The 17,292-nt window shown below is 37.3% G+C and overlaps 2 protein-coding genes across 4 annotated transcripts in view; one reads left to right on the top strand and one right to left on the bottom strand.

The window, feature by feature from the left end:
* Nucleotides 1-13,023, top strand: part of LOC132114531 (cadherin EGF LAG seven-pass G-type receptor 3-like) — a 40,829-nt gene extending 27,806 nt beyond the window's left edge. Inside the window, exons 16-36 of one of the 3 annotated variants that reach the window (XM_059522690.1) lie at nucleotides 292-475; nucleotides 559-660; nucleotides 745-839; nucleotides 1,573-1,782; nucleotides 1,887-2,070; nucleotides 2,588-2,737; nucleotides 2,813-2,993; nucleotides 3,078-3,245; nucleotides 4,185-4,311; nucleotides 4,553-4,759; nucleotides 6,292-6,466; nucleotides 6,552-6,664; nucleotides 6,816-6,895; nucleotides 7,344-7,470; nucleotides 7,596-7,715; nucleotides 7,856-7,953; nucleotides 8,362-8,483; nucleotides 8,619-8,792; nucleotides 8,905-9,093; nucleotides 9,884-10,757; nucleotides 11,232-13,023. In XM_059522690.1, coding sequence (XP_059378673.1) covers nucleotides 292-475; nucleotides 559-660; nucleotides 745-839; nucleotides 1,573-1,782; nucleotides 1,887-2,070; nucleotides 2,588-2,737; nucleotides 2,813-2,993; nucleotides 3,078-3,245; nucleotides 4,185-4,311; nucleotides 4,553-4,759; nucleotides 6,292-6,466; nucleotides 6,552-6,664; nucleotides 6,816-6,895; nucleotides 7,344-7,470; nucleotides 7,596-7,715; nucleotides 7,856-7,953; nucleotides 8,362-8,483; nucleotides 8,619-8,792; nucleotides 8,905-9,093; nucleotides 9,884-10,757; nucleotides 11,232-11,259 — 3,708 coding nt within the window. In that variant the 3' untranslated portion in view covers nucleotides 11,260-13,023. The remainder of the gene's footprint in view (nucleotides 1-291; nucleotides 476-558; nucleotides 661-744; nucleotides 840-1,572; nucleotides 1,783-1,886; nucleotides 2,071-2,587; nucleotides 2,738-2,812; nucleotides 2,994-3,077; nucleotides 3,246-4,184; nucleotides 4,312-4,552; nucleotides 4,760-6,291; nucleotides 6,467-6,551; nucleotides 6,665-6,815; nucleotides 6,896-7,343; nucleotides 7,471-7,595; nucleotides 7,716-7,855; nucleotides 7,954-8,361; nucleotides 8,484-8,618; nucleotides 8,793-8,904; nucleotides 9,094-9,883; nucleotides 10,758-11,231) is intronic. The other 2 variants (XM_059522691.1, XM_059522692.1) reach the window with 2 other exon arrangements.
* A 1,839-nt stretch (nucleotides 13,024-14,862) lies between these two features.
* On the bottom strand, nucleotides 14,863-17,048 carry LOC132115181 (fibrinogen silencer-binding protein-like). The gene is made up of 4 exons (XM_059523577.1): nucleotides 16,731-17,048; nucleotides 16,541-16,646; nucleotides 16,362-16,423; nucleotides 14,863-15,567 (listed from the first exon to the last, which is right to left on the bottom strand). The coding sequence occupies exons 1-4, from the start codon at nucleotides 17,037-17,039 to the stop codon at nucleotides 15,034-15,036; spliced, it is 1,011 nt and encodes a 336-aa protein (XP_059379560.1). The 5' UTR covers nucleotides 17,040-17,048; the 3' UTR covers nucleotides 14,863-15,033.
* Between the last annotated feature and the right edge of the window lie 244 nt (nucleotides 17,049-17,292).

Below are 17,292 nucleotides of genomic sequence, written 5' to 3'. Positions count from 1 at the left end.
AATTGGAAATGTTGCATTACAGATGCAAACCTGAAATGCCTACCCAAGCATCACATCTTTAAATTGGGATCATCATTTGGACAACTACAGCTATAAAAATGGCTTTTTTTAGTTTTTTTTTTAGGTTCCAATCCCAAAGGAAAACATGAACACACAAAATCTAATCAGGCTTTTGAAAAATATGAAGGAATTTTGTTTATTATTTTAGCTATGTTACAATCACTATGCTTTGTGATTTTTATCAGTTTGTTTTGTAAATGCATAAGTTATGGATGTTTTTGTGCGTGTCAGGAGTTTCATTACCGACAGCGGGGCAGTGACATCTGCCTGCCATGTGACTGCTACCCAGTGGGCTCCTTCTCAAGGTCATGTGACCCTGAGAGCGGCCAGTGCCAGTGCCAACCCGGCGTGATTGGCAGAAAGTGTAACATGTGTGACAATCCATTTGCTGAGGTCACACAAACAGGCTGTGAAGGTAAAAACCATACCCATCCATCCAACCATTAATCCCTTGTTCATTCCATATTTGTTAATCATTTCTTCACCCGCTTTTCTTAGTAATCTATGATGGTTGTCCAAAGACCATAACATCAGCAATCTGGTGGCCCAGAACAAAATTCAACCTGCCTGCTGCTGTCCCCTGTCCCAAAGGATCAGTAGGTGCGTGTGTATATTCACATCTGTGTCTTTCGTGTGTCTTTTATAAAGTCTATCTTATGCATTAGTTCATCTCTTTTTTCAAAGGAACTGCGATTCGGCACTGTGATGGAGAGAGAGGATGGCTGGACCCTGATCTGTACAACTGCACCTCTCCTCCTTTTGTGGAGCTAAACACAGCCGTGAGAAACTATATCTGCACATTTACTATCTATTTACTGTGATGAGGCCTCTTTCATACAAATTCTTTATTTTTTATTTTTTTGTTTATTTTGCAGAATAGTTTTCTGGGTTACTAACTACATTGAAGATTTTGTAGGGATTTATGGATATTAAAATTCTATATAATTGGGAATAATTATTTTCATGGCTGATAATTTACTGCATAAAATTTATATTAATATTATTCAAATAAAATTCAAATGAGCCATTTTTAAATGAATTTAGATACTATAACATTAAATGTGCTGTATGAAAAAAAAATACATATATACATTTTAATTTAAGATTACTTTTAACTTATTAAATTATTCATGTTTTTTAAAAGATTTATTTTAATTGTGTATGGCATGTTATTATAGCAAAGCTAATTTAATTATAAAAAAATAAGTAAAAATAAAATGGGAAATAGCCATGCACAATTTCTATTATTCAGTATTAACCAAAACATTTTTTTAAATCCAATATCATCCCTGATATTCATTTTAAGAGAGCCCATAAATTATGAAGTGATTCTTTGGATATGGCCTTTGAGAATTATCACATAACTCATGAAATACTTTTGAAATACAGAATGTGTGAAACAGGTCTAAGAGCCATAATTTTCACACAGTCATGCACACATTATTGGAGCAGCTTGTCTATATTACATAAACATTTTTTTTAATGTGTGTGTGTGTGTGTGTGTGTGTGTAGCTGGAGGCGTTAGAGAGAAATGAGACAGAACTCAACACCATCATTGAGAAAAAACTGGCCCATCAGCTTCGTGATGTCACAGAGGCAACAACCCGTCTCTATGGAAATGACCTCCAGATAGCAGAGCGGCTGCTGTCGCGCCTCCTGACATTTGAGAGCCTCCAGTCAGGCTTTGGTTTGACGGCCACTCAGGATGCACATTTCAATGAGGTGTGCATTACCTTAGGGAACCGATGAATAGCTGGAAATTTGACATTCCAATTTTATTGAGACTAGTTGATTAACTTCTTACTTTGTTCTGTCTCCATCTGCAGAATGTGTTGCGAGGCTGTAGTGTTTTGTTGAGTCCAGGCAGTGCTGAGTTGTGGAGGGGTCAAAGTGCAGGTCAGACTGGAGCGGCAGGATTGGCCGATCTGTTGGAGCAGTACGCCCGCATACTCGCCCAGAACATGAAACAGACCTACCTCAATCCTGTGGCACTTGTCGCCCCAAACATCGGTCAGCATCGATACACAACAAACACATGCAAAAAAAGTACTTACTTTTATTCAGCAACGACACATGAAATAGATTTTTACATTATTATTCTTCAAAAAAAAAAAAATACATTTAAAATAAATGCTGTTCTTTGAACTTGGTTCATCAAAGAAAGTATAGATCATAAAAGGAAGTGTTACTTATGCACCAAACACCACTTTGATGGGCATAATACTTAATTATATTTAATTATAATATATTACTTATAATGTATTTTTTTATAATGTGTAGCACATTAAGTTGCTTCAGTCCAGTAAATGTTAATTTTGTATGTGGCAAGCATAGCACTTCCACTCTGAAAAAAAGTAAACATTGGAAATAATCTGTCATGTGCAGTGTGAGGTGAGGCTGAGAAAGATCAATGTGAGACTAACACCTTCAAGTGTGCACCTATGGCAGAAAAAGTGCAGCACTACAGAGAGCAGATCTATTAAAAGAATCCTGCAGTTTACGCAGTGTGTGTGTTTGTATTTTACAGTCATGACTCTGGATCGTGTTGACAACCACACACACGTGCGGCGACGATTTCCACGGTATCACGGTACTCTGTTCCGAGGTCAAGCACTTTGGGATGCTCACACACATGTTGTGCTGCCCCCTACTGCACTGGTGCCACAGCGCAAGTTCTGTAAGTCTCACATATACACATTCTTTAAGCCCACTTACAAGGCTTAAAAGCATTGAGCGATAAATCTGTGTTTAGTTTCAGCTCCATCTCCTGCTGGCCCTGTGAACCTGTTGGCCAATCAGACATTACAAGCAACAACAGCGCGGCGTTCTCTATCACTGCAAGAGGCACCGGTCTCCATTGTCATCCTCTTCATTTATCGAAGCCTAGGGGCCGCACTTCCCCCTAAATACCACACAGACCGCCGCGGTGTCAGGTTAGAAGGTGTTTAACTAAAGATAAATAACACATGGATCTCTAACAATTCAATCTTTCTAACAATGCTTGCACCTCTCTGCAGGTTACCCAGACACCCTGTGTTGAACTCGCCTGTTGTGAGTGTTTCTGTGTATAATAACCAGACATTCGTGGAGGGTTTTCTGGACACTCCGGTCCTGCTGGAGTTTCTTCTTTTGGAGACCAGCAACCGTAGCAAACCGCTGTGTGTGCAGTGGAATCACAGCAGCTCGTAAGTGTGTGTGCGCAGTCTTTATTTAATCAATTTCATGTCTCAAGGACAAACAAGACCTCTTTTAAAGCACCATCGGTTGACCAAACCAATACATTACACTGCTGGTCAGGTATTATAGTGTTAGGGGAGGGGCCATGCTCTGTGGTTGCAGTGTGTCATCAAGACATGATTTCAGGCACGCCCAAAAAAATCCTGAACACAGAAATGGTGAAAAACTGTTTAATGGTCTCCGCAAACTAAACTCCACAATTCAGTACTACATAGTTCAAAGTCTTTGTAACGTGTTTTCAAAAAATTTCTAACATTTATAATGTGTTTAGAAACAATTTTGTGAATTGCCTTTTCATGGACTTTAATACTCAATTGGTGGTCAATTATTAATAATGGTTCTTATTATTTAAACTCTGTTAAACAGTTAATAAAACTGCTAAATATTTTCATAGAAACTGTGATACCTTTTTCAGTTATTCTTTGACGTATAGAAAGAATTTTAAAAAGCATTTATTTGAAATAGAATTCTCTACTGTCACTTTTGATTTTTTTTTTTCTCCCGTACCGAAAAAAAATATTGATAATCTATCATGGTTTCCACAAAATATTAAGCAGCACAAAAAAATCAGTTTTCAACGCTTATAATAATAAAAAATGTTTCTTGAGCACTAAATATTATATTATAATATACAGCATATTACAAGATATAAGGAAATTCAGCTTTGTCGTCACAGGAATCCATTATATTTTAAAATGTATTAAATCAGTAAAAATATTTCACAATAGTACTGTTTTGCAGTTATTATGTTTTTTTTTTTATCAGCTTTGGTGAGCTTGTTTGACTTCATTCAAAAACATAAAAAAAAATCTTATAGACCCCAAACCTTTGAAAGGCAGTCTTATTGTATACTTATTGTAAGGATTAACTGGAATGTGTGTGTTCAGTGTATCCGCAGGAGGCTGCTGGACTGTGAGGGACTGTAGTGTGGTGTACAGGAACACGTCACATGTTCGCTGTCAGTGCCACAGACTGGGAACCTTTGGAGTCCTTATGGACAGCTCACAGAGAGAGGTAATGTACACACGCACACACACACACACACACACACACACACACACACACACACACACACAGAACAAAGAATGATCAAGGCCACATAATTTGAAAATCTTCACATTAGGTTTTTCAAGAACATAATGCTACATAGCAGCAGGATGTTCCATAGTGACACCTCCTTCAGCATAAGCACCGTTGCTGATATCTTTTCCCTTCTCTCTCTCTCTCTCTCTCTCTCTCTCTGATTGCTAAGCAGCAGTTAGAGGGTGACCTGGAGACCCTCGCCATAGTAACGTACTCCTCGCTCTCAGTTTCCATGGCGGCGTTGTTGCTAACAGTTGTGGTTTTATCGAGCCTGAGGGGACTGAAATCAAACACACGCAGCATTCATTCCAACATGGCTGCCGCTACTCTACTCTCTCACCTCACATACCTGCTGGGCATCAACCAGACGGAACAACAGGTCAGAGAAGAGAGATGTCTGTGTGTGTCTGAATCTATATGTGGGTTAGTGAGACAGACAAAGAAAGTTTGGGTGGGCTCGAAGACAAAAACATTTCAACAAAAAAATCATACAAAAAAATAAAAAAAGTCTCCTTTGTGCTGAATAATGTGCATTGTTATTTGTAGATACATACATATATATATATATATAGGCTTTCTATTTTAAAGAATTGCTATTCTTTTGAACTTATTTTTTAAGAATCCTAAAGGAAAATGTATCATGGCTTCCAAAAAAATATTAAGCAGCACAACCGTTAATAATCAACACTGATAATAATACATTTTTCTTGAGCAGTAAATAAACATAATAGAATGATTTCCAAAAGACCATGTGACACTGAAGATTGGAGTAACGATGCTGAATATTCAGCTTTGCCATCACAGGAATAAATTACATTTTAAGTCAGATCAAAATAGAAAACCCTTATTTCACATTGTAATAATATGTCACAATATTATGTTGATAAAATACAATGTTGATTCAAACAATATAAATCACACATTTGTAAAAATTAAAAATATATAATATATTTTCTATTTAAATATATAATAATATTAAATATAAAAAGCAAACATTACTTATATGTGGTAAAAAAAAATACATCATATGATATATTCATAATTGTTCTTTGTTTTAAAATATGAGGATACAAGAACTCTGGGACCCTTTTGGTCAAGGTCCGTTATAGCTTTTTATTTAATTAAACACTTTTCTTGACACAGATGCTCCCTCGGTGTTTCTCTCATCCTCAGTCTGACACTCACACATTTGTTCTCTTTCTAACGCAGGTTAACACCATTTTTAACTTTATTCTTTTTATTCTCAGGAGTGCAAACCACTCGCACTAAAAGCCTATTACAGCTGAGTACATTCATTTCAACAGCTGTACTGGGATGTGAGTGTGTATGTGATAGAGTATGTGTTCATTCATAATTCATCTTCTCTCTCAAACATTGACTTTGCTTGCGTGTATTGATTTTGGAGCTCACATTCTCTTTTTTTGGACATGTGCTGCAGAGAGCATTCAGGAAATTATGGAAATGAAATCAGGAAATGGTTTGAGCTGGCACCACAACTTAATAAGTCAGAACATAATTGAAAACCACTAGGCCACAGTGTGTCACTTTTATTAGGCCAAGGACACAATACAAAGAAAGAGCTGAGACCCTTGCTACATAATGTATAAAAAAATTGTGTTGAATTTTTAACATAAGATTTAGGACTTTAAGAAATTGTTTAGTATCATATCATAGGTATTTGCATACTTAGTCATATAATTATACACTACATTTTAACTTCAATGTAGGTTAAACATTTAGCTGACCTTTAGCTTTTAAATTTTAGATTTGGTTGATATAATATTCTTTTAGGTGGGATAAGTATATTATTTAAAACTTGTTTTTCTAAATGCATATCCATGCAATATGCTGTTTTAGTCTTTTCTCTTGTCTAATTGGTTCATTCTGTCTGATTCTCTCTGATTGGTACAGTTCCTGTGCACAGTGGTTGCAATTCTGCTGCATTACTTCTTTATGTCGTCATTTGCGTGGCTCTTTGTGGAAGCTCTTCATATTTACCGAATGCAAACAGAAGCAAGAAATGTCAACTATGGAGCCATGAGATTCTACTATGCTATTGGCTGGGGAGTCCCTGCTATTATTACAGGTGTGTGTACAACCACCCACCCACACACACACACATATGTGGGCTTTCATGTAGATATGCTCTGTGACATGTATGTGTGCTGCAGGCCTGGCAGTCGGATTGGATCCAGAGGGGTATGGTAACCCAGATTTCTGCTGGATCTCCATGTACGATAAGCTCATGTGGAGCTTTGCAGGACCAGTTAGTGTCGTCATACTGGTATTGTGCTCTTCAGTGTGTTTATGTGTTGTTTGCACCATTTAAAGAATTGTTATGCAGTATGCCTTTGTAATTCTCTTTCTGTGTTTTGGATGTACTGTATTTAGTACTGTAATGATCATCTACATTGGCAACTCTCTCTGTTTTACAGATGAATGGTGGGATGTTTTTGATGGTTCTGCGTATGACGTGTAACCCCACTCAGAAGGAGACAAAGAAGCTGCCTGTGATGTGAGTACAACATGCATGTGTTCAGGAACATTCAATATGGAAAATATTGGGGGGAACTCATAAACCTTATCATCACGAATATCATTTTTGTTATCTCCAAAAATTTTTAATTCTATCATCATTTACTCACCTTGTTTACTCAGTTGTTCCAAACCTGTACGGATTTTTGCTAAAAACAAAAGAAGATATTTTAAAATGAGCATTTTTTCTTCACAACCCAAACAATTTTTTTATATTATGTTATTATAATATTTTCATTAAATTATTATATTATATTATATTATATAATATTATATTTATTTTCCAACAATTGTAAAAGTTATACTGGTTATAATGGTGCCTCTTTCCTGCATGTTTTTTTTACATGCAATTCATAATTTTCTAATTTTCAGCACAGAATTTATGGCTTTTCGTCTCTTTATTCTATTTTTCTCTCTCTATCTCTCAGTTCCACTATCCGCAGTGCCTTCCTCCTGTTATTATTGAGTACATGTGTTTGGTTGTTTGGTCTTATGGCTGTTAATAACAGTGTCCTGGCGTTCTACTACCTGTTCATTGTCCTCTGTTGCATACAGGTAAGTGTGTGCTGGCTCTTACACATACTCTTTTTTTGTGTTTGTGTGGATGAGTTTGTCATTGTCATTTTTGTATTTTTTACACTGTACACTTTAATAGTTGTGCACCTACTCTCCTGTCTCAGGGATTGGCTGTACTGTTGGTTTTTACTCTCCTGAACTCTGAGGTGCAGGAGGCCTGGAAACTGGCCTGTCTGGGCAAGAAAAGCCCCAGTGAAGAACCTCCCAGACCTCCACAGATTACTGTTAGTGAACACAAACATACATATTAACATATGACCCCCACTTCATGCACAGCCACATACACATCTTTAACACAAACCCATATTTGACTTCATGGAGTGAAAATAAGCATGTGGATCTGTAACCTGCTGTATGTGTACAGGGCCAAAACCCATACAACAGCGCCTCCCTGCTGGAGCAGAGCGGATTACACCGGATCACACTCGGAGCTTCAACAGTCTCTTCAGTCAGCAGTGCAAGGTCTGTACTTGAGATTCAAAATTCTTTAAATAATCTATACTTCAAAGTAAAAATGAAAATGTGTGTTCAAAAAATGAAATAAAATATTGCTTTGTGTTATTACTACATTAAAATGGGTTAAAAATATGTTTATTGCTAATTTGTATAATTCATGTAAAGATTTGTAGATGTAAACTATACACTATACACACAAATTCTAATATTGATAACATACTAACTTGATATATCAAGTGTAGATTATATCACTTTCTTTCTTTCTTTTTTTTTACATTGTATATAATTTGTATGCTGAACGGTGAAAACAGATGTATACATTTCTAGGCATTTTGCTTGCCTACCTACAGTACTGTATGTATCTGTATGTAGCAAACTGGGAGCCTGAAACTTGGCGTATATTTTTTTTCTCAGGGAGAATCTCTTGGCACGGCAGACTCTAGAGCACACTCTTGGTCACACAGGGGCCACTGACCTGGACGTGGCAATGTTTCACCGCAACGGAGGTACACTAACACACAATAACCTACATGCATGTACGTATTCACACTTGCACACACTCCTTAGCTGCTTGCTAGTCATTCTTTACTTGTAATATTCTAGTGTTTGTGACCATGTCTTGTCAGAATTGGTGTCATTTAGTTTACCTATTCATTCTGACCGTCTGTCAGGTGAGGACTCAGACTCAGATTCTGATCTCTCACTGGAAGAGGAGCGGAGTTTGTCCATCCCATCATCAGAGAGCGAGGACAACGTGCGCCTGCGTGGACGCATCCAGCGACGCTTCAAACGGACTGGTCACAGCGAACGTTTACTCACAGAGCCTACCCACAACAGTGGAAAAGGTACCAATATTATTATAGCAGTTGTATCTGTCATTAGTATTGAAGCCAAAGGAGTGTAGAAACTTTAGTGTATAAACCCAACTGTTAGTGTATGGAACTGTTTATGTGTCAGATCTGGATGGCAATGACCTGCTCTCCTATTGGCCAGCGCTGGAAGGCTGCGAGGCACACTCACTGCAAAAATGGGGCTCAGAGCGCCGACTAGGGGGTGACTACAGCAAGGATGCAGCTAATAACAACCAACCAGATGCAGCGCTGACCAGTGGAGATGAGAATGGACTCACACACAGACACCGCAAGGGTGAGGCACATTTTCATTCAAAATCTTTCCTAATATTGACCAAAACGGTACATTGTAATATTTAATTGTCCATACTTCTCTTTTCCTATTTAGATTAAATCTGTTGCTACTTAAAGTTAAACTTTAACTAAAACATTCAAAATAAATGAAGCTACATAGGGTATTATAGTAAAACTACAACTAAAACCATTAAAAAATCATTGCTTAAAATAAACATTAACTGAAAAAAAATATTTTCATTTAGTTTAACTTTATGTACTAAAATAACTAAAACTGCAATAAATATTAACAAAATTATATTGACATATTTAAAATAACAAATAAAAGAAACGCATTAATAAATTACTAAAACTAAAAAAAGTAATCAAAATAACAACAGAAATAAAATTAAAAATTAAAACTAATTCAAAATATTAATTAAAAATACAGTATAACAGTATCTACTGCAATAACACTGACCTTTATTAAGCCGGCTTATTTTTAGTTTAAGATTCACTTTCCATCATCTGACAATTACATTGTAATGTTTTGTTGTCTAAATTCACAACAACTGATTTTAGCTCTTAGTGTTTTATAGTATTTTTAATTAATGTAGATATAAAATAATTTTCATTCATTTTTTTTAAGAAAATATTTTAAAAATAAAATAGTAATAAAATATTATTACTTATGTTAATTATATCAGTTATATCCGTTACATGAAAATAGTTATAGGCTTATTGTTATTAGCCAGAGTTTTAATATCCATGCATAGAAAGCCATATTAAACCCCTCTCCATCAATTTCTCAGGAATCCTGAAGAATCGTCTGGGACGTCCTCCTGCTCTGCAGGGCCTGTCTGCCATGGGTCGTGCTCCCAGCGAGATGTCTTGGTACAGGACCTCCACATTGGGTCACCGAGGTGTCCCAGCTGCCTCCTACGGTCGTATGTACTCTGGAACTGGCTCACTGTCCCAACCAGCGTCCCGATACTCTTCCCGCGAACAGCTGGATTCGCTTGCGCGACGCCAGTGTTCCCGTGACAACCTCGACCTGTTGCCGAGAAGACGCGAGCTTGGTGCCGAACCCCTGGGTGGGTCCAGAGAGAGACTGGGGCCTGTTCACAGCATCCATGCCTCCAGGGAGGATCTGGTGGGCAGGGGCGTTATGATGGGTTTAATGGGGGCAGAGGGTTCATTAAGTGGTTCAAGAACTCAGCTTAACACTCTAACAAGGCAACAGGCCTCTCGGGAACACCTCGGAGGGGCTCTTATGAGCAGTCGGTCCCGGGACCAGTTGGAATCTAACGGTGGAGCACAGCCCTGCAGGGAGTGGCTGAGAACCCTGCCACCTCGACAGCTCTCACACCCTGAGCCACACCCACCCTCTTCACCCCCTCCGCCAATCACAGAGGAACCCCAGGAAACCCTGCCCTCTCGCCGTGGTCGCCTAGACTCCGCCCCCCCATGTAGGTACCCTCCATCTACAGCTGCACCGGGAGCTCCATCCAGTCGCCCACCCTCTAGTGAACACCTGGACATCCTCTCCTCCATACTCGCCTCCTTCAACTCCTCTGTCTTAACCCCGCCCCCTAACCCTGTCTCTGCCTCGGCAGGCCCCTCCCCTTCCCCGCCTCCTCTCTCTGCAACCTCTCAGAGCGTCTCTGAAGTATCACCTGACTCTGAGTAAGTCCAGCCCATGTTTTGTCTCCTTTTGTATTCCTTATTTGTTTCATGTTCATCCTTGGTTCTGGTCAGTTACAAAATGTCAAAGCTGCTCTTTTCCATACAGAAAAATGCAAGGTGATCAGCTGCAAATTTTCTGCAGCAACAATAATGATACTTTTTAGCTTTTTAATTTTCAATGAAAATTGCTATTAAATATATAGGTTATAGTGATTTTATATCATTATGTTATGCTTGCATTTTTATATTGTTTACTTTATATAATTTTTCAGTACTTTCAATCAAATATAATGCAAATATAAACAATAAATAATATATAATAAACAATATAAATATAAATATAAATATATATAAAAATATGTCTCACCTAGAGCACTAAGTGAGCTAAGACTGGCGCCCCTTCAAAAAATGATGAACAGGATGACATTATAGACAATTTTCCTGTTTTATTTTCTTTTTTCTCTCTCTTTTTAGAGTTAACAGAAGTGATGGGCAATCTTGATGATTCCTTCACTGTCCCATTATGGACCTCTGCAGATGGGCTGAAGAATCACAGGACATAGCCAACCGGAGCAAGGAGCAATCCGGACTCCTACTTCACCATGGGAAGTGCATTAGAACTGAGAGTGAAGTTGTTGATCAAGGGCTGGAGATATCACCCTCCTGAGAACAGACAGGAAATCAGACCAGACAAGGTGATGAATTCTATGATTTTCATTTAGCCAAACTACAAACCTCAGATTTCAGGCCAACAGCTGAGAAGACTGGTCAAAGACACACAGAGAGAGAGAGAGAGAGAGAGAGAGAGAGAGAAATTGTACAGAACATTTTTATACTTTTTGTATCTTTTTCATCAAAGATCAAAGAAGAAAAATCTCTAGTGATGTTTTTGAAGATTGTGTGGATATGTGTTTAAGTGGGTAGGATCGACTAAAACATTTTCAAACCCATTCCAAGCCAAAACAGTCCCAAACATTTCCACTCCAATCTTTCCATTCGGACGTGTTTATGCAACAAGCCACGTCCACTGATAGACCGGAGAGAGTCTATGAAGAAAAGGATTGGTCCGCGTAAATGCAAAAAAATATTGGCCCAAACATAGGATTGGTGGGAATCTCCAGAGACAGTGATTGTTATTGTAAAGAATTATGAAACAGGAGATATGTTTGGACCGTAATGATTGTCAATCAATGGATTGGAGGATTTTAGGTTAGTCTAAACAGATTTCAACAAACTCCAACAAACTCATGCTTGTATCAGATGCCAGGTCAGGTTTCTGGAATATTTTTTGGCCAAACTGCTCTGAAATAATATTGAAGCGTGTGTTGAAGTTTGTAGAAGCTGTGTGAAGATTTGTGTAACTAGCCTACGAGCATATTCAAGCCTTTGTAGCATAATTAAGACCCCTCTCATATCAAGGTTTATCATAAGTCAAACATTGCTTTAGGAAATGTTACTCAAAGACTCCAAATCAGCTGTTCAGGAGAAAATATTTAATCCACCTTTTAATTATTTTCTAACAAAGAGAGCATATCTAAATATCAGTCATTATTGTCTCTGTGGAGTATTGAATAATCTTAGTGCTTCAGAGGAAGAAACATTGTAAAATGAGCTAAATTCAGTCATTAAGGTAACCTCATCTCAAAATATCAAGGGACATCATGCTTCATCATATGACTTTATCTCTTCAGTCATTTACAGTATTATGAGTTTTGCCAAAAAAAAGTGCCCTATTTCACCCCTTTAATACCTCTTACCTGTCATAAAGTGCTTCAGTACATTTTCTATTCATTGTTTTATATTTTATTCAATACTGCATAACATTTATCTTGTACAGAAATGGAATTAATTTTATTTTCTTTATTGATATTTTTTGAATTTCATTTCTCTACCATAATCGTTGCCGGAATGTTTCTGGAGAAGAGTGTATGGGAGTTTTTTTTTCTTTTCTAAGAGTGTCATTTCATCGGTTTCAAATGTTTCATGTGTGAAACTTTTGTACATGTACCGTCTGATATGTCCCCCTTCTCTTCTGTTGCATTCTGGAAAAGAAATGTCCTCTGTCCATCAGAGAGTGAGATAGAGAGAGTTGTGGAAGACAATGATTGGGTGGGAGAGAGAAAGGGGAATGTATAATGGCTCAACATGTTTATTGTGGGACATGTTGTATCCCTTTTACTTATGGGGGTTTTCAGAAAAAAAAATCTGCTACCAATGGGAGATGAAAGTGAGAACCGTTGGGCATCAATAAAAGAGTTATTGCTACCACGCTTTTGTGTGTTATATATATATATATATATATATATATATATATATATATATATATATATATATATATATATATATATATATTCAAGACAAACACTTCTGGTTAAAAATTTTTTACTTGTTCATCACAAGTCTTTCTAAATTTCAGTCAAATCAAATGAAATCACATCTAAATGTACATTTTTAATCTGCTTTAAAAATCTGCTTTTACAGTGGAAGGTTCTCACTAGTTTAATTCAGTCTAACATTCTGTTTCACTGGTTTACACACTCAGTTTCCAGTCAACTGTAGTAACATTCCTTAAAAAGACAGTCCATATAAAAATTAAATCATTATTATTCACTCCCCCTTATGTTGTTCCAAACCTCTACGACTTTATTTCTTGCAACATAATGGTTTAGAAAAATCATTAGGGTATGAACATGATGATCTTTAAGATTTTTCATATTTTGAAAAAGAACAGAGGGCTCTGTTCCCAAACACTGTATATTAAGACAAGTAAATTAACAACAATGAACTAAATTCAACCACTCCATGTTTAGTAAGTCAATTTAAGAGAAGAACTTATTTACCTGAAAAAACATGCATAGTATGAATGAGCTACAGTGAACTGAATCCAAAGGTTGGTCCTGAAGACACTGTCCTAAAACAGTCAGATGAGTTGGATCCAAGGATAGATTATGGACTGGCAATGACCCCTGAAATGTTTTCCATACATTGTGTACTCTTTCTAATTAATTAATTAATCTACATACAGTCATTTGTAATGTAATGTTTGATGCTATTTACATTGTAATGGAAATGGCATCAAATGGGGGCCTTGGAGAACCTTGATCAATCCTTGGTTTGACCCACACACATTAAATTAAAATGCTATACAGTAACATTAAAAATCTCATCAAGCACAAGTATCAGGACTAAATATCTCCTCACTGCTCAATTCACCGCTCATGGTGTGAGGGTTTTGGGCAACTAGATTGACTTGTTTGATCATTGCACTCCAATTTCTAATTTCCCATTTGGAATACTTCCATAGCATAAGATTTTCAGTGGTTTTGGTTATATGATATCACTCAGTGCAGTGCATGATAAACATTCCCCCCTTTTTTTAAAGAAGATTAAATTCATAAACAGGTCAATGTAATTAAATTTACATTATTATAAAATCTTAAATGCTTGTAAAAAATGGTAAATGAACTTTTATGTTGATAATTTTGCTCATGTAAAAAAAATGCTAGTATTGCATAGCACTCTGCAAACTGGATGCTAGAAGGCTTCTTTGTTAACTATAGCAATGCTAACATTAGCATTACCATTTGATTCTTTAGTGAAAGTGACATGAAGTATGGAGTCCCATACTTCCTATATACCATATATATTAATATATCATAATCTAAATCTGTCGGACAAGTGAGCGCCTTTAAAGGGACGGTTCATCCAAAAAATGAAAACTTTGTATTTACTTCTCCTTATGTCGCTCCAAACATATATGACTTGGTTTCTTCTGCAGAACACAAAAGAAGTTATTTGGACAAATATTTCAGCTGTTTTCCATACAATGAGAGTCAGTGGGGTTAAAAACAACACTTGACCCATTTACTACTCCTATTGCATGAACAAAATAAACACAGGCATTTTTCTAAATATCTTCTTTTGTGTTCCTCAGAAGAAAGTAAGTCACACAGTTTAGATCGATATTAGTGTTAGTAAATTATGAATTTTTATTTTCAGATCGCACTGAACTATCGCACTTTTGACTGAATGGAACGCATCATCAGTGTTGAGAGAGAGTATGAAAGGAAATTAGATTTTTTTTATCGGCTATTGGAACAAAGCCTGCTTGAGTGAATTCCCCCTCCATATGATGCACATGGTACATTCCTAAACACCACTTAAGTTTAGTCCACAATAAAAAATATATTGTTTTATAAATAAACAGCATTGCTAGAATAAAACATGACATTCAAAAAGAAAGCAAACATATCAAAGACATCATAAACATTTGAGTTTACGTCTGTAGATGTTCGTTATCCTCGCTGTCACTACTGGAAGGTGGATGATCTGTGCCGATCTTCCGTAGTTTGGCTTGATAATATCTCCTTTTGGCCCGTGCCGCCTTCTCTTTCTGTCTCACTGCTTTCCTCTTCTCCTCCCACACACACTGCTGCAACAGTAACAGACTTATCGTCTGCTGATGCTCCAGCTCAAACAGTTCCTGTCGACGTGTCTCCCATTTTGAGTTTGAGGTATAAGAGTCCATTGGCGGTAATGAATTCTCAACTGCTCCTCCAGCAGGATCATGTGGCACTGCAGGCTCTCTGTGTGGGGTATCAAAGTTTGCACCCCTAGTCCTTGATCCCAGCCCTGAGGTGCTTCCTGCATGGGTTGGGTAGATGAGAGATGAATGGCTGGACCTGGAAGAGACTGAATGTGAGTGGAGAGGAGAGGAGGCAGTGCCAGGAGGAATCCCGGAGTTAACAGGTGGGTGAGTTGGTGAGACCAACGCAAGTTCAATGGCTAAATTCTCCTTCCTGTCTACTTCCTGTAAAGGGAAGATTAAGAGCATCGTAAATGCTGTACATTTATGTAATAAGGCTCAAAAAGACATGTTATATTGAGAATATGCATGCATTGTACATGCAGTAAACACTTGAAATGTGCATTGCAACACCAGTGAAATGTTATGTGTCTAGTGTATGGAATATTATATAATTACCCTTTCAAATGATATATTTATATAATATATATGTAATGATTTATGTACAGCATATACCAACTTTATAATTAACAGCGAAATTAATTATATGTTTTATGGAAAGGAGCTATAATAAATGTGTCTTACGCTCACAAAGAAAGACTGCACTTATTTGATTAAAAGTACAGGAAAAATAACACTATTGTGAAATATTATAACAAATGTAATTTATTCCTGTGATGCCAAGCTGAATTTTCAACAGCCATTATTTCAGCCTTCAGTGTCACATGATCCTTCAGAAATCTTTTCAATAAAAATTTCGTATTATTATCAATGCTAGAAACAGTTGTGTTGGTTAATTTTTTTTTTAACTGTCATACCTCTTTTTAGGATTCTTTGATGAATGATTAAAATTTTAATAACACATTTTCACCAGCATTGCACATTAACCACATTTCCTGTCTTTACTGCATGTAAGTTGTTGACCTGCAACACTTTACATTACAATGTAAAGGTGTGAGCAAGAACACTTTCCATGCCATTAGAGAGTCATATTTTTTTAATTAAATCTGCAACATAAAAGAAAACGTTTAGCTTAAGAGGTACTTTCAAAATCCTTTCAAGGCTGATTTTAGTCTTACATCATTTTGACTGTGGTCAGCATCTTCATGCACATTCCCATTAGTGCCTGAAAGCCCCATCACTACAAGAAAGAGAAAGACTCAATTAATCTCCTTCCTCATATAATTACAGAGCTGACAGCTGGGAAGAGTGGTAGTATTTCATCCTGTAATAGAGAAGATACATGACTATTAATTACCTGCTCCAGGTGAGCCACCCCTAACCGAGCTATAGCTGCCATCTCCGTCTACCTCCTCCAGACAGGAGATCAGGTTTGGTACCAGAGCAATCACTTCTCTCTGCACCTGACAAGAACCACACACAACCAAATTGTGTTGCTAGAATTTTCCAAAGCATATAACTGAAACGTAAGAAAGACTTCAATTTACCTGCGTGAGGGCAGACACAGGAAGCCCAGCTGCCTGCTGTACCTGTCGCCTCTGCAGTGCTACACGACATTCCACCTTCAGACGTTTCCAAAGTGTCTTCAGAGAGACGATGCTGCTGGGTGGTCGACTAGGGAACGCCGCATTGAAGGCCTGAGCCAGTGCTGCCCATACAGCATTCCGGTGTACAGTAGTGTTGGTGTCTTTCCGAAAGTCCTGAACTGTGTCCACCACCGCATGGATTCTCCGAAGCAAGAAAAGCTTCTGCTCCAGAGTGAAGTTTGGCATGCGGTACGTTATGGTGGTCAGCATGAGTGTATTTGTGTGACTGAGTAAGAAGGCTTATACTGAGGTACTATGTGTTACTTCATTAATAGTAATTCAAATCTACAAAGTATAGCACTATCTTTATTTTCAACAGAACAGTCTAGTTTCAAAACATGGTCTAGTTTTACATGGTAATATTTGCAGTATCACCGTGTCAGTTTTTGAGTTTTGCACTCCAGCATTACAGGAAGATGAGGTTGGTTTGGTCCAGTTATGTGTAGTACACTTCCAGAGTTTC

This window comes from Carassius carassius, chromosome 34 (genome assembly GCF_963082965.1).
Source record: "Carassius carassius chromosome 34, fCarCar2.1, whole genome shotgun sequence".
In the NCBI taxonomy this organism is placed as follows: domain Eukaryota; kingdom Metazoa; phylum Chordata; class Actinopteri; order Cypriniformes; family Cyprinidae; genus Carassius; species Carassius carassius.
This window is presented reverse-complemented; position numbering and strand designations above follow the sequence as displayed.